This window comes from Gopherus flavomarginatus, chromosome 13, assembly GCF_025201925.1.
Source record: "Gopherus flavomarginatus isolate rGopFla2 chromosome 13, rGopFla2.mat.asm, whole genome shotgun sequence".
Taxonomy (NCBI): Eukaryota; Metazoa; Chordata; order Testudines; family Testudinidae; genus Gopherus; species Gopherus flavomarginatus.
This window is the reverse complement of record NC_066629.1, coordinates 12,499,225-12,521,713: the sequence shown is the minus strand read 5'-3', so window position 1 is coordinate 12,521,713 and position 22,489 is coordinate 12,499,225. Positions and strand designations below refer to the sequence as shown.

Below are 22,489 nucleotides of genomic sequence, written 5' to 3'. Positions count from 1 at the left end.
ACCTGGCATTGGCCACTGTTGGAAGACAGGATGCTGGGCGAGAGGGACCACTGGTCTAATCTAGTATGGTCGTTCTTATGACCTCTTTCAGGACCAATTCAAGGCAATCTGGGGCCCTAAGCAACAACCCCAAATGGGAGCAAGCATTGTCTCTGCCCCCATGCTCTAGCCTTGATCCTTCTTGGCTTGGCTCTGGAAGGGGTCACCCACACAAGCAGCATTTTGGGCCTTTCTCTTCGAGCAAGCTGGCCTCATTCCTTCCTGTTCCTGTCTTCGGGTAAGCTGGAGTCTGCCTAGAGGAAGGAGGATTCAGCCCCCACTCATTTCATCCCAGGATAGCGTGGGCATCTGTTGACACTGCCCCAGCAGAGCTGTGATGAGATGGCAGGAGTGATCACCCTGTACACACAGGGTCTGTCCAGACTCGGAGGAAAAAAAATGTTTAAAAATCCTGTTAGCTATACACATTTTAAAATCCTAATGTAGACCAGGCAGTCTGTATTGAAAATGTTTTAGCAGATCAAGGTGAATGTTGATGAGACTCTAGGTGCTGAATGGGGCTTGTTTGGTCAAAGAGGTAATTAGCATTCAAAAGCTAATTTAGTCTTACAGTTCTCTATTAGATTCCCTAAGCATGAACTAACCTTTAACAAAACAAATTCTAATGCTATAAATACAATATTAAAAATGTTCAGTACAAACCCTCATTTAAAATCTTGGTTGTAATATTCACTGATGGAAAAATTTAGTCCTGCAAAATTAATTACTAGTAACTAACTAATTCTTTACATTGTTTCTAGGGAACACAGAGTGGCTACAATTCAGTATGTATTTACTTAGTAGCCAGCAAATATATAGCTAGTGAAATGGTGCCTTTCACTTTAGTGCAGGTGTCATATTGATATCTTGAATTTTTTAAAATATCTACCTGGTTGTTAATTTCCTGAAGAATGCAGTTTTGAAAACAGTAAAGGTTAGCAGGGTTCATGTCAGATAGACGTAGGACATCTGGCGATGGTTAGTTGACAGAAATGCATATTGTGGTTTTTCCTGACCTCAGAAGTGGAAAGATTTGTGTTCTTTCGGGTTGGAAGCTAGTGCAATTTATAGCAATGCTTACGGTCAATTACTTGTTGAAGTATAACTTGGCTTAGGCTAGATCTATACGGAGGGGGTGTCGATCTAAGACACACACCTTCAGCTATGCAACTAGCGTAGCTGAAGTCTGGGTATCTTAGGGTCGATTTACCTGGGCGTGAGGACAGCGTCGAGTCGACCGCTGCCACTCCCCCTTCGACGCCACCTCCGCGTCTCACTGCGGTGGAGTTCCGGAGTCAATGGCAGAGCGATCGGGGATCAATTTTATCGCGTTTACACTAGACATGATAAATCAATCCCCGATAGATCGATCACTACCCGCTGATCCAGCGGGTAGTATAGACATACCCTTAGATACATGGGATTATAGGTAGGTAGATAATAGGCATTTTCTAAGACAAATAGTTACCATCCAATGTTAGTTGACCTCATCAGCTAATGTAAAAACCTTGAGCTTAAAATTTTATATCTACAAATCATTGGGATACTAAATTTAATGGTAGATATTTCCACTTCATAACTGTATAGTTGAATAATAGATAAACACGTGTAGAATAACATTTCTGCAGACTTCTCATTCCAAGTTGAGTTTACAAGACCATGTTTGTCTTCTGTATTTTAACCAGTGAAACGCACACCTGGAGCATCAGAATATCCAGTGAAGGATCTGAGTACACCACCTAATTCTCCTGATCGTGCCGGAGGAGGCAATGCTGGCCCATCGAATGGCCCTGTTCGGAGCAGCGACATGCTATATCTGATTGTGGGCTGTGTCCTTGGAGTGATGGTCCTTATTCTGATAGTTTTCATTGCCATGTGTCTGTGGAAGAATCGCCAGCAAAACGCCATGCAGAGTAAGTTGTTATTGGTTTCCTCTCCTGCCAGCCCTAGTTTAATATGAAAAAATATGAGGGTAATGAAAATTAGACAATAAATATATAGCTTTTATATTGAATGCTTCAAATGGGAACAGTGTTATGATCAAACTGGTATTTGGTTAGTGATAGAAACTCTTCACGTATGTGTTGTTACTAAGGAACATGGAGTGAGGAAGCAGTCTGTGAAAGTAGTAATGTGTCTGTTTCTCTGTGCTGAGTCCCATTCGAGGATTGAGGCATGTATTAGATTGCTGCAGTGTGCTGCTGCACTGGTAAAGATGCCATTCTTTGGATAAGTTACTGAGGCCCTGATCTGGCAACATGTTTAGACATGTGCTTAACTTTAAGCATATTACTAGTCCCTTTGACTTCAATGTCAGTACTCCCATGCTTAGACTTAAGCATGTGCATAAGTGTTTTTTCTAGATAGCAGTATAAAGCCTCTCTCTAATTTTTCCAGATCAAGTGAAAGATCCTGTGGCACTTTTATTGAGGCTCATTGTGCTTGCAAAAGGCTATGGAGCAGCTGTTAATAAGCAGAAACCTGCCAGTTTCTGACTAGAAACACACAGTGAAGTACTATGGAATACTTAGCTTTTGTACGCTGCTATAAACAATCAGCTTCTATTCCCAGCAAATACTCTCAGCAATCGGAGTCTTACATGACATTTTAAATAGCTCCCTCTGTTTCTGGTACTTCAATTAGCTTTATTTGCACAGTCTGTGGTGGTTTAAATATGATCCATACTCCCCACCAGCAAACCCAAATTATGCAAAACTTCCTTTGAAACTGAGCAGGACCAGAATAAGCTAAATTGTCTCTGCCAGAGTTTTAAAGCCTGTTGATCATGCAAATGGTCCTGTTTTAAAATCCTGTTTTTACTGAGCAACATCTTTTGCTAAATTCTTTCCAGACCAAGAGGATTAGTATGTGGACATAGCTATTGTAGAGATGGAAAACATTTGCATATTAAGCACTTAGATGTTACAATTTATGGCTACTATAAAAACCCTGAAAAGGAGTAGATGAGTCACTTCTGTATCTCTGAAACACTCATCTGCCTTTGGTTTTAGGAGTATGATGAAAAATAAAATATTCTTTAATCAGACATTGAATACTTAGCAAAATTATGCTAACAAAGTGTTTTAATTTTTTCCCCGTGGGTCTCCCTTTGCAGAGTATGACCCTCCTGGTTACCTCTACCAAGGTGCAGATATCAATGGGCAAATGGTCGAATACGCTACTTTACCAGGCACAAGCCGCATCAATGGCAGCATACATGGAAACTTCATCAGCAATGGTAATCTCAGTAATGGCTGTCCACACCTCCATCTCAAGGTTCCCAATGGAGTTAATGGGATCATGAATGGTGGCTTGAATGGAGGGACTGGCCTTTACCCGGGGCACACCAACTCTCTATCCAGGACACACGTGGATTACGAACATCCCCACCATTTAGTGAATGTAAGCGTGCTTTGATGTTTGTATGATGTAAGGGTCCTGATCTTGACCTTGGAATTTTATTCAAAGTGTAAAAGGAAGCTCCAGCTAGTCAAGTCAGTTGTGGACATACTCAAGTCGTGCTGGAGCTAATAACTACCAGTTACCCTCTCTTTGTGCCAGTGGAAGTAGCTGGGCTTGGTGTTTCTCATATTTTCATCTTCAGGGCTTTCCTGTGGCGATTAGGATTAGAGGCACCAATAACTCTATTTATTCTGGGGAGTCTCCTCTTACCCCTGTTTTTAGTCTGAGAGTTTTGAGACTTATGCAATGCTGGATTGAGATACTGTACTGTATATATAACGCTTCTCGGCCTTATGGCTAGGATCAAGGGTATTTCTCTCTCTTTCTATCAAATAGATTTAATGATGGTTGCTGATTTTGCAACTTCACAAATTGACTGTTTTCCCCCACGCACACACACCTGTTTCAGATCTGTGATTTGTAAGCTGCGCCATTAATTTTACCACAGCGTGTGCACATAGCTGGGATCTCATAAAAGAAAATGCCCTCCCCCCCCCGCCCCGTCTTGAAATACAACAACATAATAAGTCTGCCTTACTGAGTCCCTTATTTGCAACTTTTGAGACTAATTTCTTGAAGTAACAAAAACTGGTCTCAATCTGTGATCCAGCCTTTGTGTGCTGTGGAAAAATATTTAATTTTCTGAAACGTGTCCCATTTCCAAGAGCGAATAATGATTTCATTATTGTCTATGGAAACAGATGGGTTACATTCAGACTTCCTCCACTTTTGTCGCTGGTCCTACTCAAAACTGTGAATGTTGCCCAGGAAAACTAAAGGAAACGTTCAAAAAGTCTATGTAATGAATGCTGTTTCCAAAGAGAAAAAATGGGACAATTGTTTGCTTTAGTAATTGAACACAACTACTTCATTTTATTCAACAGCAAATTGCCACTTACACAGTAGTTGCTACTTCAGATAACTCCAGGTTGGAACGTAGACTATTCATCTCATCACATGGTGCAGTTTTTCCTTTGCCTAAAACCAACCATGGCCTAAAGATTTCTTATGTTGTGAAGCTATCTAACCAACATTAGCAATGAGGATCCTCAAAAGCTGTGGTATTTTGATTTAGATAAGCACATAGATGTGTTTCTCCAGATATCTGGGGGCTGCACGGACTGTAGATACTCTACGGACTGTAGATACTCTACAGGCTTTATTATGAACTCTGTGGCTGCTATTTTGGGGTTCCTCCTTCCAGAATAAGAAGTGGAAATCACAGAGCAAGGCTTGCCCTAAGGTTATGTACGTGGTGTACAACCACATAGGACCCTGTGTTCCAGGTGCACATAGGTGGGGCTGATCTTTAGATCCCTGTGCTATTCTTTGTGGAGCAGGACCATGAGATCTCCACAGGACGTACTGTTTCTAGAGGACTGCCCCTTGTAATACCTGCCTTTCTTTTCATCTCCCCATTTGGAATGCTGTGGAAGGTTGTTGAGCAAGGATGTCAGCAGCTGACTCCACTCCTGCACAGAACAAGTGAGACTTGCATGATCACAATATAGAGCAAAGGAACTTCATATCCCTACTCTTACTGGCATCCCTCTTAATGCTCCAGTGTTTGGGAAGATGATGAAAAGAGGCCTGGGGGAGAGACATGGTGTGAGAGGCCCCACAGGTCCCACATGTATGAGCGCACAGGTCTGCAAAATGTAGGACCAGACCTGGTGCAGAGGCATACGAAAATAAGAAATACTGGAGAAGAAGCAGTTATCCAACCTAACTCAAACTCAGAGTTTGAATTAGTTTTCCCAAACTCGCTCCCCTTAAGAAAATGCAGAATTGTAACACAACAGTACAGTACCATTTTCAAATGACTCACATCAGTGTCCGCCTAGTATTTAACAATGAGGTATGTGTTAATCTGGCCATTTTACTTGCTTGCAATGGGCCTGTTCAGCCAAAACCAACAACACAAAATCCCTCGCACCCCAGAGTCATTGCTGGCGAAGGAATTACCCCATCTGTAAAAATACAAAATGTTTCAAAAGTTTGTTTAGTGAAGTAAACTGATCTAATCAGAGTAATTACAGGAAAGTGGGATGGGTTTATGTTGTGACATCAGCCCTGAATATTTAACACCCTGTCACTCCAAACGGGGCACAGTTCTCTAATGAATAGGAATTTGCTTTCATGTCTGTCATCAGCGTTAAAAATAAACATATTTACAGTGTGCTTATTAAACTAAACCTGGACATATTAGACTGAAAATAAGCCAGGGACATTACTACATACTTGTCTAAGCTACAGTTATTTACTTTTTTCTGGCAGGAAACTCAACTAGACTTTGTATAATAGAAGCTCACTATTTGCATGCCACATTACAAAACACAGATCTGAAGATTGATAAGGTGATTAAGATTCCTAATTAAATGAGACGTCCTGGGGGTTAACGTACATTGTGCCCATTTATCATAGACTACATCTTGTATGCCTGTGTTGCAACTGATTTTTTGAGTTGCTTTTTCCCCCTTCTTTCTCCAGGGTGGTGGAGTGTACACAGCAGTGCCTCAGACCGACCCCTCGGAGTGCATCACTTGCCGGAACTGTCGGGACAATAACAGGTAAGTTAGTTACACCTCTAATTCTTGGCATCCTCCTCAATGAGCTTTACAAACCACAATCTCTGCAGCACTGTTATGAGTGTAAATGCAGATGATCCCGTTTTACATATGGGAAGCAGAAGCTAAGAGGTGGTGACTATAGCTGGCGAAAATTTTCCAACACAACTTAGATTTGTCAGTAAATGTCGCTTTGGTGAGCGAAATGTTTCACCGTACCTGCTACGTATTTAGCTAAATTTCCATTGAAACAGCAGTGTGCCCTGACTCTCTGCCTCTTCCTTGCCTTCCCTTGGCTCCAGGGTGTGGAAAAGCAGATCAGCAAGCACACTGCCTCTACCTATTTCTTGTGCACAGAGAGACAAAGTCCCAGGGCACCCTTGGTTTTGGGGGACCAGCAGTGCCTTTCTGGCTCCCAGAGCTTCAGGGTTGGTGAGGAGGCAGAGCTGCTGGCTCAGCCTGCTGGAAGGTTATTGTCAGGAAATGACTGGAGCCAGATCTGTGTGGCTGGCAGGCTCCCTGCAGTGGAACAACTTGTTGAAATTCATCTTCTTGTCAGTTTCACAGCTGCCAGTTTCACATTTTGTTTCAGGAGCATGGTATTTCAGTGTTTCTGAAACAAACGTTTTGGGCATCTCTGGTTTGTCAGGAAAATTTTAGTAAATTTGTTTTTTGTTCTGAATTTGGATGAAAACAATCAAATCCCAAACTTTCCAATTTTAGCCAGCTCTAGTTGTGATTTAGCCAAGGACACAGAGAAGGTCAGTGTGAATGTGTGTTTGACAGATGAGTCTCAAAGGTCATCAGCTGATGAACAAAGCATCAGAACCTAGATAGGACTGAATAAAGACAGTATTAGACCCCTGGAGCTGCTGTTGCTCAAATCATTAACTAACCCTTGCTGGGTTTTATTGGGTTTGGGGTTAATGGGGAGGGTTGACTTTTTTGGTCTCAGATGTACGTCTCTTTCCTTCAGTTTCATGCAACAGACAATTCTAAATTGAGCATTAAAAGATTAGTTTGTCAGCTACTATTCACGTTCTTACTGTCTGTTCTGTATTATGAATTTTCTGCCATCTTCTGAAATTCCCTGAGACCATTTATAAAACCAGAGCAAGTGCGTTGGGGTCACAGCATTCGGTCTTTGTGGAATGCAGATTTGAGGCTCTTGAGGCATTTGGTAGAGGTTTGGCCAGCCTCACGCTCTGGGCACGTCATAGCAGGAGAAAGGAGATTCCTTTAGAGAATTTGAGGTCCAGTAGTGCCTCCTGTATTAAGGTTAGGCTGCGTTTTTCACTTAAAGCAGAGATTTTATCCTTTTTTCTGTGAAGAATGTGTCTTCTGGAAACTAACCTCACATCAGTGAGGTAAAGAGTATTTGTTTTCAGGATTTTCAACTAAAATTTGATTTAGTTCGCTAAAATTAATTGAAAAAATGGGACCTTAGAATTCAGTGTCTCACTTTTTTTGGACCCTATTCTGCTAGGAAATGGCTGACTTGTCATTCAAACTCCCCATATTCTTAACTCATTGCCATCTACCTTTAAGCATAGATTTGAAGAATTCAGGTGGTAATTAAACAAAGTTGATTTATTTTTCCTAGGATTCCCAGTATAGTTGCTATTTTCCTTACTCAGAATGACAGTTTCCCATTACTTACAGTGGGATTGAAGTTGTTCATACCCTCAGTAAAGAAAGCTACTAATTTACTCTCAGTGGGGAGGGGTTCCCCTGGTAAAGATGGCCACTGTTGGCCATTGTTAACTGGACTGAAGCCATAAATCCTCCTCAGGGAGGATGCTACCATCTCACTAAGTCTATATCTGCACTGCAGTTGTGAGAGGTAATTCCCAGTTAGGGTAGACATACGCACATTAGCTCTGCCAGAGTTACAGTGCTGAAAACATAAGCGTGGCTGTGGTGGCCCAGGTGGCATCTCAGACTAGCCACCTGAATACAGCCCCATTCAAGATCCTAGGTTCACCTCGCACATTCTCAGCAACATTTGGACCCTAGGCCTTCAGATGTCCAGCCGATACATGACTGTGTGAAATACATGAGTAACTGTTATCCTCTGTGTGGACATTCTGCTACAGAGGAAAGTGACCTACATTTGGCCAGCAGGTGACACAACTATTTGCTAGACAGCAGTAAAATGCTAGGAATTGGGATTGCTTCATTTCTAATGATTAGAAGTTAGGAATTGTATTCCTGGCTCTGGGATGGAAGAACGGTCTAGCAGTTATAGACAGTATCGTCAAGTACATCAGATTGGGCACGTGCGCTTGTATTCCCTCTCCGTGGTCCCTGAAGGGCACCCCATCTAGTGTCCCAGCTCCTCAACAGTCACCTCTCTTGGGCAGAGATATGTGTCTCCCTCCTTACTGAAGTTTTTTGCAGTCTGCACAGATCTCTGCCTACACTTCGATATCCACAGCAAGCCAGACTGCCTAAACAGGCCAGAGTCAGTGCTTTGCTTTAAATGCAAAAGCTTACAAACAGCATGATTGCCATAACACTTCCTGGGTTCACATCATTTCCGCCCCCCGAGAGGTGTTACATCCTGACCCACAATAGTGTTGATTCATAGACTTTAAGGCCAGAAGGGACCATCATGATCACCTAATCTGACCTCCTGCTCATCGCAGGCCACATAACCTCACCTACCCACTCCTGTAATAGACCAATCACTTCTGGCTGAGATACTGACATCCGTCTCCTGGCCTGTGGGTTGGCAAGAGAGCTGGGCAGCAAGGGGCACATGACCGGAACTAGTCTAAAGTCCTACAACACACCAAGGAAGACCGGATCAGGTGATGAGTGAGAGTGATGTTGCCATGACATCTCCTGGTCACAAGATAGGTTCTCCCTGCTGCTATAACCCTCCTGGATCACGTGATGGTCTCTCCCTCCCTCCGTTCCCCATCTCCTGTTGCCATGACAATGCGCAGGAGAAGGTGCTGATGGGGCTAGGGATGTAAAATATTAAACTGTTAACTGATATTTTAATAGTTTAAATGGGTATTTTTAAAACAATATTTGCATCCCTGTTTCTTATGAGTTTAAATTCTGCATTTAAATTCAAACCAAATATAAATGAATGTTTTTTCATTATTTAGCACAGTGGTTTTCAACCTTTTTTCATTTGCGGACCCCTAAAAAATTTCAAATGGAGGCGTGGACCCCTTTGGAAGTCTTAGACCATCTGTGGACCCCCACAGGTCCATGAACCACAGGTCGAAAGCCATTAATTTAGCATATTTAATGGCAAGCACATAATATGGAATGGTTCTTAGCCACACTAAAAGCGAGAGTTGAAATTTGTGTCTTGGATCAGATTTGACCTCTGTTCTGTACTGTTCACCTGTAGATAAGCATAATTCTTAATGCTATAGTAAGGATTGTAGTCAATTTGCTTTTCTCCTGCACTAAAGAACCTGGTGCATGCTTCTCTATTGAGTACCCCTATCTGGTGGGTTTCTGCTTGCTTTTTTGACCAGTGCCAAAGTGTGCTGCTTGTGGTACATCTGTGTTAGCTAAACAAGTACCAGTATTTTCAGCAATTGCCATCTCCAAGCAGGCTTTCATGATACAGCGGTGAAAACACCTGCATTTCTGTCTACACTAATGCAGTCGCACCATTGCTGATAGTTGCTGAACTATGAATACTCATTTTTCTAGTGTTGACGAGGCCAATGAGACTGCAATTTGTGTCAGTTTTGCCAGAGAGAGGCTCTCAGGTACTTCTTAAATGGGCACCCAATTTTTTTTAATGTTCTATATTGTGTACAGCAAGCGCATGTAGGCAAGATATTTTGTCTGCAGGTTCAACCCAGGTCGGGCTGCTTCTGTCTAACGCTTCTTTGTGTCCCAGACCAGGGCAATATTTGTTTTTTGTGGTCAGATTCAATAGCAGCACATAAACTTTAAATGGACCAGCAAAGTAATATTCAGCCAATTTGTAATGTAAGTTACTCAGAAGTAGGGTTTATAAATCAGGTCATGGGTTGATTTTGGCTTTTTAGCATTGAGATTTGATTTGAAATGCATTTTCCACTGGACAGATTTTATACTACCATTCATACATGCGCTGTGTTGGAGATGTAATTAGTTTTAATCAGAGTTTTAGTATGCATCATTGGATTTAAATTTAGTGAGCCAAATTAATTTGCATCTGACGAAGTGGGTATTCACCCACAAAAGCTCATGCTCCAAAATGTCTGTTAGTCTATAAGGTGCCACAGGACTCTTTGCTGCTTTTACAGATCCAGATTAACACGGCTACCCCTCTGATACTCCAGCCAGTGCAGTTGTACCAAGAATGATACCGAACTCATGTCTTTTTCAAAAGAAGAGCCCCCAAATAAGCAAAAACAAACATTTAAAATGGGTTTCACTAAAGGAATTTTCTATTTTTAAAAAAAGAGATTCTAGTCAAAACCTCTGTGAAAAGAAATGTCAGCTAACGAATTGCTTTGTTTTGAAGACCAGATGTGTTGCATGTGGGTTCTGCAGTGGCTTTTGTGGTATTTCAGTTCTTGGAATAATAAGTACTTGGAGACTGTTTTAATATCTTAGAATATCAGGGTTGGAAGGGACCTCAAGAGATCATCTAGTCCAACCCCCTGCTTAAAGCAGGACCAATCCCCAATTTTTGCCCCAGATCCCTAAATGGCGTCCTCAAGGATTGAATTCACAGCCCTGGGTTTAGCAGGCCAGTGCTCAAACCACTGAGCTATCCCTCCCCTGAGGTGATGGACAGAAAATGGAAGCTGCTGTGCACTGGCGCTTTGTGTTGCTATTGTATTAGGAATGTTTGGGAGAGGAATTCATCCCATGGGGCTGCTTCACCCCACTTCCAGGGATACCTACAAGGACTGACAAATCCTTACTACAATGTCCATATTTTAACCTTGTCCATTTCATCTCTCCATGACAGCTCCGTTCCTTGGTTTCTGGGCTCTGGAAGATGAATTATCTTGATTGTGTTTATTTCCAGCAATTTGATTTCATGTGAGAGACCCAAAGTAAGCACTGGAATAAATTTCCAAGGGAGGTTGTGGAATCTCCATCATTTTGAAGAGCAGGTTGGACAATCACCTGTCAGGGGTGGTCTAGTTAATACTTAGTCCTGCCATGAGTGCAGGGGACTTGACTTGATGACCTCTTGGGGTCCCTTCCAGTCCTACGAGTCTATGATTCTAAGGTTTTGTACATAAGGTGACCAGGTTTCAAACCAGAATTACAGTCCCCTGGAACCTCCGGCTCAATCTCTGAATTATTTTAGATCGAATCCCCTTAAATATGATCTTTGTACTAATCAGAATGACCTGATGGGCAATACTTCGGGGGAATCTAAATAGGAGCAACTTTTTATTATTTAATTTAGCAGTTATCTTGCATGTAAACTCTTCCCATAGAAACTATGAATTTGAATATATTTACTTCCCTTTAAATAGAGGGTGAATTCTATTAATACTTTCGTGCTAAAGGATTAGTTACCTGTCAGCGGGGGGCTTCTGAATGCAGATACGCTATTTTTGGAGACACTGACAACAGCCTGTGTAATAGTCTTCCATCTTCCCTTGCAGTCTAATGATCAAATGCCGGAATGACCGACCCATGTAACTCTTCTGAACTGCATACCCTTGAAAAACTAGAACAGCATGGGTTCTGTTAACTAGATGCAGATGTCTCAAAATAGGCATTGAACTTCCTATGCACACAATCAGCTTTGAATGCTGAAAGTTCAGCAGCTTATGGAATGCCAAATAACACACAAACCTGTAGCCAGTTCTCACAGGCAAGCTGTCCAGGCTGACACGGGCATTTAAGAAAAAAGGATGAGAACATCTTGCATTTCCCAGTGCCAAAAGAAACTTGGTAATAAGACAGTTCTGACTTCAAAGAGCATCCTGGCTTCTCCCACTGTCACTATCCTCTACAATGCAATACAAGATAGTGACTCTGCATAGCCAGAAAAGCTTGTCCTTCTAGAGGCACATGAAGACGACTTCATAAAATCATAGAATATCAGAGTTGGAAGGGACGTCAGGAGGTCATCTAGTCCATCCCCCTGCTCAGAGCAGGACCAATCCCCAGACAGATATTTACCCAGTTCCCTAAATGGCCCCCTCGAGGATTGAACTCCCAACCCTGGGTTTAGCAGGCCAATGCTCAGACCACTCCCCCCAACTTCCTCCTCCCACATCACTACTTAGAATGTGGCCTGAATAAACCTTGAGTAACTTTCCTACTTTGCAGGTGGTAAAATGGGCCTCTTCTGTTTACTGCATGTTATTTTGAGCACAGTGACGTATGCAGGAAGTCCTCACACAAACAGTTCAGATTTGTGTATGGCAGAATACACTAAGCCCTTAGTTTATTTATATTTTTTATTTAAAACAAGTGGAAATAAATGATTTGGGCCTGAGCCACTCAAACTAAGCTTTTTTTCTTTTCTTTTTCCTTTTTTTCGCTACCAAACAAGTAACACAGTTTCATGCAGCGCAGCCTAGTGGTTCTGCAAGTTGTATTTCATACACTCATTTGTAAAATGTTACCATCACAGCAATTCCTTGTTGAACTCAGATGTGATGTGGTAGTCCAGCATTGCGAAACTCACTCTTCCAATTGCATATGTGCTTGGTCTTTCAAGTGTGTGTGAGTGGTTTATTTTGGTGGCATAAATATGCTCTCTTGTTTAGAACTAAGTCCTCATTTAACTGGTTTCTGGGTTGATTTCTTTCCATCAGCAAAAGGATATTTTATTGTGTTAGATACATTGTGCTGTAAATCTGTCAAACATGTTTCAGTTCCTGATGGAATTGTGTTTAGTGACTGGTGCCAGCTCAGAATGGCGCTGTGTGATGCTATACAAGTATCAGTGTTAGTCTGTATCCACAAAAACAACAAGGAGTCCGGTGGACCCTTAAAGACTAACAGGTTTATTTGGGCATAAGCTTTCGTGGGTGAAAAACCCTCACTTCGTCAGATGCATGGAGTGAAAGTTACAGATGTGAGATGGGATAGCTCTGTGCCCGGTGCATATAGCAGGCAGGGTTGTATGTTTAGATCTGGCAGTAGAAATCGTTCTGAGCTGTATCCATTTGGCATATCACTGGATAATCTATGTGTAATATTTGAGAACTCCTGTCTGACTCTCACGAGCACTTCCAAACATTGCTATGGCCAAGGTAATTGTGAGTAAACAGATACGCTCGTCTTTGTAAGCAGCCTGCTCCTATCACTCTTGTTTCCATGTTGATGTGTTGTGGTGTAGCAATCCAGGGTTTGTGTCCTTAACTGAATCCTGCAGAATAAGTAAGTTTCTGTTGACTGCCAGGGTATATGTTTAAAGTGAATGTCGGGTAGTGAGGTGTTGGTGAAATAATCGTAATTTTTCTGCAGTGTGATAAAGATTTGCTGTATATTTTCTGCTTTGTCACTCTCCACGCTAGATTTCAGAACAGAGGATGCACTCTTCTTACAGCTCATACAGTTTGTTTCAGAGAACTCCAGTTCATGTGACTGTGTTTTAAATATGAAAGTTTGAGCTGTGTAACAATTACTAGTACGTATGCAGTCATACTGGAGTGGTCTGTCCCAGGCTTTCACATTTAACATGGCTGTTACAAATGAAACTGCTGGCACTGCTGTGCCCAGGCCTTGAGGAACTACAACATTCTTGGTATTTTCACTACTTAGGATGAGATAATGCTAGACGTATATTTACAGCACAAGCTCTTCATAAACGTCTTTCTGTTTAAAAGTTAAGTAGCTCAGCTGTAAAGATTGATGTCCCAGCTTGCCTTCAGTTTCAGAGTCCAGAATGAGTGTCTTTGAGATTATTTTTGGTATAAATTGAAAAGTTACTATAAGTTTTTTACACTTAAAATGCTGCAGTTGGTTGTATGTAGTTCCTCTGTTTGCATTAACTAGCTTAGCAATGCCTATTTTTAACATAAGCTGCTCTGTTTGCTTGCTGAATTCGTAACTTAAGCCCTGTGTCATGGCATTTTAAATCTATATTACAGAGCTGACCAAATGAAGGAATGTGTTTGCAATTGACAATAGATAGGGGGAAAAAATGCTAAACAAATGATTCTCTGAATGTTTTTCAGCCATCTGGCGAGCAGGGCAAACAATATTTAATTGTGAATATATTTTTCCCCATAAAGTCTGAATTTATCTGACAGAAGAATTGTAATTTATTCCACCAGCTCTATTATATTTTACTCTGTTAAATAATTGAGATTTACATGATGAAGTTTTCAAAAGCTTCTTAAATCACTTTTAGTTCCTAGAACAGGGGCAGGCAAACATTTTGGCCTGAGGGCCACATCAGGTTTCTGAAATAGTATGGAGGGCCAGTTAGGGGAGGCTGTGCCTGGCCTGGCCCCCACCCCCTATCTATCCCACCCTGCTTCTTGCCCCCGATGCGCCTCCCTGGGACTCCTGCCCCATCCAACCTCCCCGTTCCCTCATGGCCCCCCTAGGACCCCTGCCCCATCCAACCTCCCCGTTCCCTCATGGCCCCCCTAGGACCCCTGCCCCATCCACCCCTCCCCGTTCCCTCATGGCCCCCCTAGGACCCCTGCCCCATCCACCCCTCCCTGTCCCCTGACCACCCCCAGATCCCCCCACCCCTGACTGCCCTCCACCAACGCCTCCTCTCCTTCCTGACTGCCCCCGGGACCCCTGCCCTATCCAACCACCTCTTCTTCCTGACTGCCCCCAGAACCCCTGCCCTTGACTGCCCCCCGACCTCTCCTTCCTGACTGCCCCCCCCGACCCCTGCCCCCATTCAACCCCCCTGTTCCCTGCCCTCTGTCTGCCCCAACCCCCCATATCCACACCCCCACCCCCTGATAACCACCCCAAACTTCCTTGCCCTCTATCTAACCCCCCCCGCTCCCTGACCCCTTACCGCACTTCCTGGAGCACCGGTGGCTGGCGGCACTACAGCCGGTGCACCGGGTCAGGCCGGCTCTGCAGCTGCACTGCTGGACAAGAGCTCGCAGCCCCACCGCCCAGAGCATTGCGCCCGCAGCACAGTGAGCTGAAGCTGCTGGGGAGGGTTAACAGCAGGGGAGGGGCTGGGGGCTAGCGTCAGGGGCCTGGCAGGAGGGTCCTGCTCGCCGGATGTGGCCTGCGGGCTGTAGTTTGCCCCTCTCTGTGCTAGAACAAAGAATCTGAAGAGATCAGGACTCTGAGTGATTCTTTCTTTATTTTGGCTTAAATTCACAGGTGTTTCACCAAAACCAATGGCACTTTTAGCAGCAAGACACTACCTGTGGTGCCCATAGTAGCACCTTATCAACAGGACAGTTTAGAGATGAAACCGATGAATCATGTGATGGTAGCCATGTGTTTAGCCTCCACGGTCCCAGAACGCAGCGTCAAGATGGAGGAAGACAGCAAGGAGAAAGTGGAGCAGCCATCCACTCAGCATTCTTGCTGTCAGGAAAATATGAATCCGATTAACATAGATTACCCAGAAGGTATGCCAAATTGGAGAAGAATAAATCTTGGCTTCCAAGCCTCATGCTTATTGTACAACAGCTGTAGGGTGCTTAATCTGACTCCGTCGAAACTAGCAATTAGTGTCGGAAAAGGAAGGCCAGAGTCTGCAAGGTGTTAATCAGCTTGCAGCTCCCCCTGAAGACAATGGAAGTGAAGATATTAAAATGCCTTCCAGGTGCATGGCCTAAATGATGAGTATTCTAAATGGAACCCCTCCAGTACACTTACTCCAGATAATGTGATGACTGATTTATTTTGAATGCTATTTTTTTAATGATCTTTGCCAGTACCACCTTAGGCGTTGTTCTTATCAGATCTCCTATTCTAAGAAGAATCAGGCTGGGTAATTATGTATATGAGGCCTTTAGGGAAAGCCCAGGTACCTGCAGGAAGTGGAGTTAATTCAGAGCTAGCTAGGGGAAGCACCAAATGGGAAAACTGAAATTCAGGAATAAACGGTCTTGTTCTTTGGGACGGCAAGAGCTGAAAGCATCACACATTCCTTTAGAGCTCCTGGCTGGCCCCAAAAAGAGAGATTTTTGAGCTTTCCAGCTGAAAAGACAGGTTGGACCAACATGGTGTTCCCAATGGGAACAGTGTATGCTCCAGCTTGTATGATTCAAGTCACAGCACTGAAATCTATTTATAGTGAAAATAATCATAAATTTATTATCAAAGATGAAGATGTAAGAGACAGTGCATAAGGCTAATGCTAATAGAAGAGTTATATATAAAACAAAAGCGTAACATGCATAGACGCAGGAACTAGAGAGGGTGGGGGTGCTGCAGCACCCCCGGGGGCGGGGGTGGACAGCGGTATGGGGGCTGGCTTTCAGCACCCTACTATTCGAAGTGTTCCTGTGCCACTGATAACACGCTTTCTAGGGATTAAATTTAAACAGCCTAACCTTCTGTCTAAGGACAGTTGTCTCACCCCAGATGTCTTTCGCAGCGTTTCGGCCAAGCCTGGTTGAAATCCTGTTTGCATGAATGTGACAGTGCTGTCCCTTTACTTCCTCAGGTGCAGGGTAAAGGGATGTCTTCTTGCCTTCTGCTTACATCCCTATAGATAATTGACCTTGAAGACAGCAGAATCTGCCCCCCCCCATCCCCATTTGCTTGTTTTTTTCCTCTGTTCTTTTCCTGTTGATCCTGTATGTAAATAGGTCTTCCCTTATGTTGGCTTACAGTACTTAATTTACATTTGACAGAGAGACTCATCTCACTCCCTGTCTGGAAGAAATGTTTTTCTCTTCGGTTGGTGACAGACTTTAAAACCTATATTTTCAGTACATATACACAGCTCCTTAAAAATCCATGCATACATCAGGCAATTATTATGAGGATCCGTATGACATAATCTTTTTCTTAGAAACCTCACAACCTCATAAATATCATAAAAATGGTGTGCTAGGAGTGATGAGTTTGTCAGGCCTGTTACAAGTTCCTGGTTCACAACAGTGAATCACTTGGCACTAAGAGGTTCTTAGGGTCATAATGTATTTGTATGTTTTATTTAGATCAGAGAAGCAGCTTGCCATTTGAAACGAGGGTTTTGCCCATAATCTCTCAAGGTAGCAAAGCCACTATCCACAATCTGATCACTAAATCTAGTGATAACTGGAAGTACATTATTGAAAGGCCTAGAGAACAGGGAAACGTATCATGAGAAATACCTTAGGAAATTAGCAATTTCTGCCAGGGTTTAACACTTTACAGCATCCAAACTAATTTTCACTTTTAGTGGAAAGCAAAGGCTTTACCCAGTTCACTAATCTGCGTTTGGAGACTGGTGGGGCAAGTATGCTGAAATAGCGAAGGGGCAAGGAGCGATTTCGTGCTAATATAAACTGCTGTTGATTTGCAGGTGACGTCTGTGCACATTCGGAAACATCAAATCCTATTTTGAGCTGGAGCCCTCTTATTCTGCAGCCTGTTTCGAAGGACTGTAATGAAAAATCAGGATGGATTTCACCTGGTGTCCCTTTAAACAGCTCCGGGGACCTTCGACAGCTCCACACGCAGGAAACCTGAAGAAGCAGCAACCGTTTTCCCACTCAAAACCAGTAACTGCACAGCAGAGTCACTGACGAGGACTGATGGATGGGGTGTTAATTATAACAGAGAGAGTCACTATTTATTTTTTGTAGTAGTGTCATGAATGTATCTTGTTTGAAATGTTGGCCTTTTAATATTATTTATGCCTTGAGAAATTCCTTTGTTTTTTCCACACCCTGTGGAATTAGCCTGGTTATGTATAAAGTTTTGTAATAATATAAAGAACAACAATGGGAAATACAGAGTGTGTTTTCCATGGATATTACCAGCATGAGAAGCACTTCTGCAAAGGAGCATTGATGTTGAGTGTGCAGATTTTCGAGTGGATCTAACCCGAGTGGTTCTGAAGTTCATAGCAGATTATAGCCACCCTATAGAGCTGCTGTGTCACTGGCATCTGTTGCAATATTTTTACGGCTGATTTGCCTGACTACATTCGAATGCTGTTGTTTCAGGCTCTCTTGATGGAAAGAGATTTGATAATTGAACCCCAGCCGATCTGTTTATACGAATGGTACAGCTGGTCGAGTAGTAATACATCTGTTTGGGAGCCAGAGCCCTGCATTCAGTTGGATACTACTTATCATATTTTTAGTTATCTCCAAGTATTGGAAAACCTCTAATGTTCAGAGAAAATTTCATCTTCCCCAAACTTTCGTGCCATCTAACAGGACTGATTTATCTGAACATTCTTACTGGAAGGTCACTATTTGTTGTTTTTAAAAGTATTCGTGATCTAATCAGGGAACAGAAAGTATTCCATATGACTTGTGGGACCAGCTATATAATATACATAAGGAATAATCTACATGAATAATTTGTGAACAGCCTGGAGTCTGAGCATTGTTTATTCAAGCTCGTCAGCACATAGTGATTTCTCTGAACATATTTGTTATTCTTGTTAAAGGCTCTCAACCAAAAAAGGCTGCTCAATTCAGAAGAGTTATTGGCAGCAACTCTCTTATTAGCCAGTTGTTTTGCATTCTTGTGCATGTTTTAAATTTCGCTGCAGGTAAATCGGGCTCAATTTTCTAAATTTACATCTTAAACCTGCTCATGCATGCGCACCTTGGGATTGATAAACCAAGAGTAAATGCCGGCAGGGCAAAGTGAACTCACTCTGAAATTAGCGACAGAGTCCTTTTGGCACCTTTGTAGACCAACAGACGTATTGGAGCATAAGCTTTCGTGGGTGACATGCATCTGACGAAGTGGGTATTCACCCACGAAAGCTTTTGCTCCAATACGTCCGCTAGTCTATAAGGTGCCACAGGACTCTTAGTCTGGATCTGTAAAAAGCTGCAAACATGGCTACCCCTCCGATACTTGTCACTCTGAAATGTCCAACTGCTTCAGTTTCTACGGCATATTAGTACTTAGTTGCCACTAATTCCACTGGCTTAATTTCCAGTTGCCTCAAACTGGACCTGTTCAATTTACAGTAGAATCTCCAGTGGTTGGTACTTTTCTAATCCCCCGAGATACACCGCTTACCTCGATATAACGCCACCCGATATAACACAAATTTGGCTATAACGAGGTAAAGCAGCGCTCCGGGGGAGGAGGGGTCTGCGCACTCCAGTGGATCAAAGCAAGTTCAATATAACACGGTTTCACCTATCACGCGGTAAGATTTTTGGCTCCCAAGGACAGCATTATATCGAGGTAGAGGTATAATATTCAGTAGTGCTGGTAGTTGCGCATCTCTAAACATAACCCTGGTTAGCAGAGGCAGATCTGTGGTAAGGCTCGCATTCCTAAAATATGATGCACTGTTAGCACAAATGATTTAAACTAAAGTATAATGACCGTTTTGTGATGCGTTAGCCCTGCTTGTTTCTTCGCTTACCAAGGTAATGTTCAATCCTTTGCAATGGATCTCCCAGGGACTGAATGGTATTTTAACTCCACGGTTTGAGAAAAAGGGAAAAACGTATCGTTTGTGTAATAACACTCTCCTCGCCTGTTAAATAAGAGCCCGGAGGTGTTGCTTTAGAAAATTGAGCCCCGGTGCTGTCGCAAACGGTGTCCGACAAACGACAGCTCAGACAATGGCTGTGTATGAAGAAATCTGCCTGTATCTCAGACATAGCAGCTGGAGTGTGATGTAGGTGTTGCAATGTTAACTGCACTTTTTTTTTTCAAATTTAATCAGAGTAAATAAAACAAACTTTCACTTGTAAAACACTCTATCCAAAAATCAGAGCCTATAACCCAAGGAATGAGGCACATAAATCACAATTACTGCCGCCCTGAGGCAACACATGTGCAGTCTCCTTTTAATGGAATGAATATTTTCCTAGCGAGAAACGCCCCGAGGGGAGGGAGGGACGCAAAGCTGCCCTATTTGAATCGCAAACCACTTACGGAAGAAATGAGGAGGTGGCTACAGGTGCACTGAACAGTAGAACCTCAGAGTTACAAACACCAGAGGTACGAACTGACTCGTCAACCACGCCTCTCGTTTGGAATCAGAAGTACACAATCAGGCAGCAGCAGGGACCCCCAAAAAAGCGAATACCACACTGTACTGTATTAAACATAAACTACCAAAGGAAAAGCAGTGTTTTTCTTCTGCATACTAAGGCTTCAAAGTCAATGTTCAGTTGTAAACTTTTGAAAGAACAACCATAACGTTTTGTTCAGAGTTACAAACATTTCAGAGTTACTAACAACTTCCGTTCCCAAGGTGTTTGTGACTCTGAGGTCCTGTTGTACCACACTGAGTAAGATATGTGTATCATAAAGACTGGCTCTGTACTTTTCTAACTATTGCAACAAATGTCAAATGCGGCATGTGTATATACAGTGTGTGAAAATATGTATAATATAGAATATATATTATATATTTTATAAATACAGCCGTTAAATGAGAACTTACTGGGTTTGATCTGGGTCACTATGCAAGAGTTTATTGCAGTAGGAAACTAGTTGATGCTGTTTTTGCTTGGTGGCTGGGAGAGGGGGCTGCACCAGATGTGTACACAAGTTCTGTATTCCTGCTGTCCAGGTGTACAGTATGTGATAATGGATTAGTCTGCATGTTTGTGAGACCTAATTAGCATCCGAGGAAGGCAGACTCCCATCGTCTAGTGTGATCTATTGAGTGCAATGGCCGATCTCGTTAGGTTACAAAAGTTGCCTGTTAAGAGAACTAGCATATTAAATGCTTTGACAGAGAGATTCAGGAAACTCTGCTGTAAGAGTTTGATAGTTTGGAGCAGGAAACCAAGGCAGGTTCGTATGAGCCCTTGGGACATAAACTACTTTGAAAGAGTCAGATTTTGGGGGTGGGGCTTCTACTCAAGGAAGAGAGTGTTGTAATCTGCCACGTTAGCAGGGTCTCATCGTGGACTGCTTTATTTATAATGAATAACACTGTTTTAAGTGTTTTTCTTTTATTGTATTTTATTTATAAATATATATATGTGTGTGTGTTTGCCTTTCTTTTTAGGGGACATGTGTTCTCCCAACTATAAGTGCATAATTACAAAACTCTACGCAAATCCTGCATAGATGCTGTGATTCCCAGGTCATGCAGATCAGTCCAATCCCATCCTTAGACTTCAGCTAGCACCAGCTCCCCAGGAAATGCTGAAAGACCTTGCCTCTCTGAAAACCCGCCCTGTTCTTTAAAGCTGGCTTGGTTTTGTGCTTTGAATGTTATTTTCCTTTGAAATCTAGAGGGCACAAACTCTAGAATCCTGGGTTCATTGACAAGGCTTTTGGCACCAGGAGGATGAGGTACATTGCTAGAGCTGTGATGAGGAAACTTATATTAACTGCCTATGTTATGCTTGACTCTAACCAGTGTTACGTTCTTTGCTTCTATGGGCACTATATACATAATCCAGAGTTTGTGTTTTGTTCTTTGTTTTTTTTAAGATTCACTGACATCAGGCCTATGTGCTTTTTACAGAGGCCCTCTGAAGCTTCCTGGTTGTTACTAGCCAAATTTTGATCTCTCAGAAACAATCAATTTAAAAATCTCGTTTCAAACCTTTCCTCTTGGTACGTGCTCTAGTTATATAATGGTCTGTCTTAATATGGGTCTTGGTATAAAACAGACCAAGCGACCCTCTCTGATCCTCCCAGTATCTGAGACTGTCATTCAGCTGCCCAAGGAAAATTTTCTGTATTTCACCTGTGTGGTCTTTGAAAGCAACGACTTAAAGATGCATGGTTTTTGTATCATATAGAAAAATGCTATATTTTCCTAAAAAAAAGTTGTAATATTCTTTTGAAATTGTATATATATTTTTAATGTAGTTTTTGACAGAATTTGTTGGTGGTTTGATTAATATTAAAGAGAATGCTGCTGCTTTACGAGTGATGCTTATTGGATTGTTTCTGCTCTTGAATCTATAAGTGGTGTGAATTCTCATTAGCGGAAAGCTGCTATATCACTACTTAATACAGGCAAAATTATTTACTAGTTTCATATTTAATTACTCTTCACCAAATTTACCCTACCTTAAAGAACAGTGAATTGCCAACAATATTAAGTCATAGGCAAAGACTAGAAGAAGCCAATGGACTTATAATTAAAAAGAGAGAGAGAGAGAGAGAGAGTGGATAGTTTATATGGCATAGACATGAATGATCTGGGAAAAGGGGTAAACAGTGAGGTGGCAAAATTTGAAGATGATACGAAACTACTCAAGATGGTTAAGTCCCAGGCAGACTGCGAAGAGCTACAAAGGGATCTCACAAAACTTGGGTGACTGGGCAACAAAATGGCAGATGAATTTCAATGTTGATAAATGCAAAGTAATGCACATTGGAAAACATAATCCCAACTATACATATAAAATGATACTGTCTAAATTAGCTGTTAC

General features: G+C 42.3%; 1 protein-coding gene across 6 annotated transcripts in view; it reads left to right on the top strand.

Annotated features, from left to right (window-relative positions):
* CDON (cell adhesion associated, oncogene regulated) overlaps window positions 1–21,977 on the top strand; it is a 95,396-nt gene extending 73,419 nt beyond the window's left edge. For 3 of the 6 annotated variants that reach the window (XM_050921545.1, XM_050921546.1, XM_050921544.1), the window contains 5 exons: window positions 1,725–1,952; window positions 3,155–3,441; window positions 5,992–6,071; window positions 15,318–15,571; window positions 17,461–21,977. In XM_050921545.1, coding sequence (XP_050777502.1) covers window positions 1,725–1,952; window positions 3,155–3,441; window positions 5,992–6,071; window positions 15,318–15,571; window positions 17,461–17,627 — 1,016 coding nt within the window. In that variant the 3' untranslated portion in view covers window positions 17,628–21,977. Of the gene's footprint in view, window positions 1–1,724; window positions 1,953–3,154; window positions 3,442–5,991; window positions 6,072–15,317; window positions 15,572–17,460 lie in introns of those variants that run through there. The other 3 variants (XM_050921550.1, XM_050921548.1, XM_050921549.1) reach the window with 3 other exon arrangements.
* Window positions 21,978–22,489: the final 512 nt, after the last annotated feature.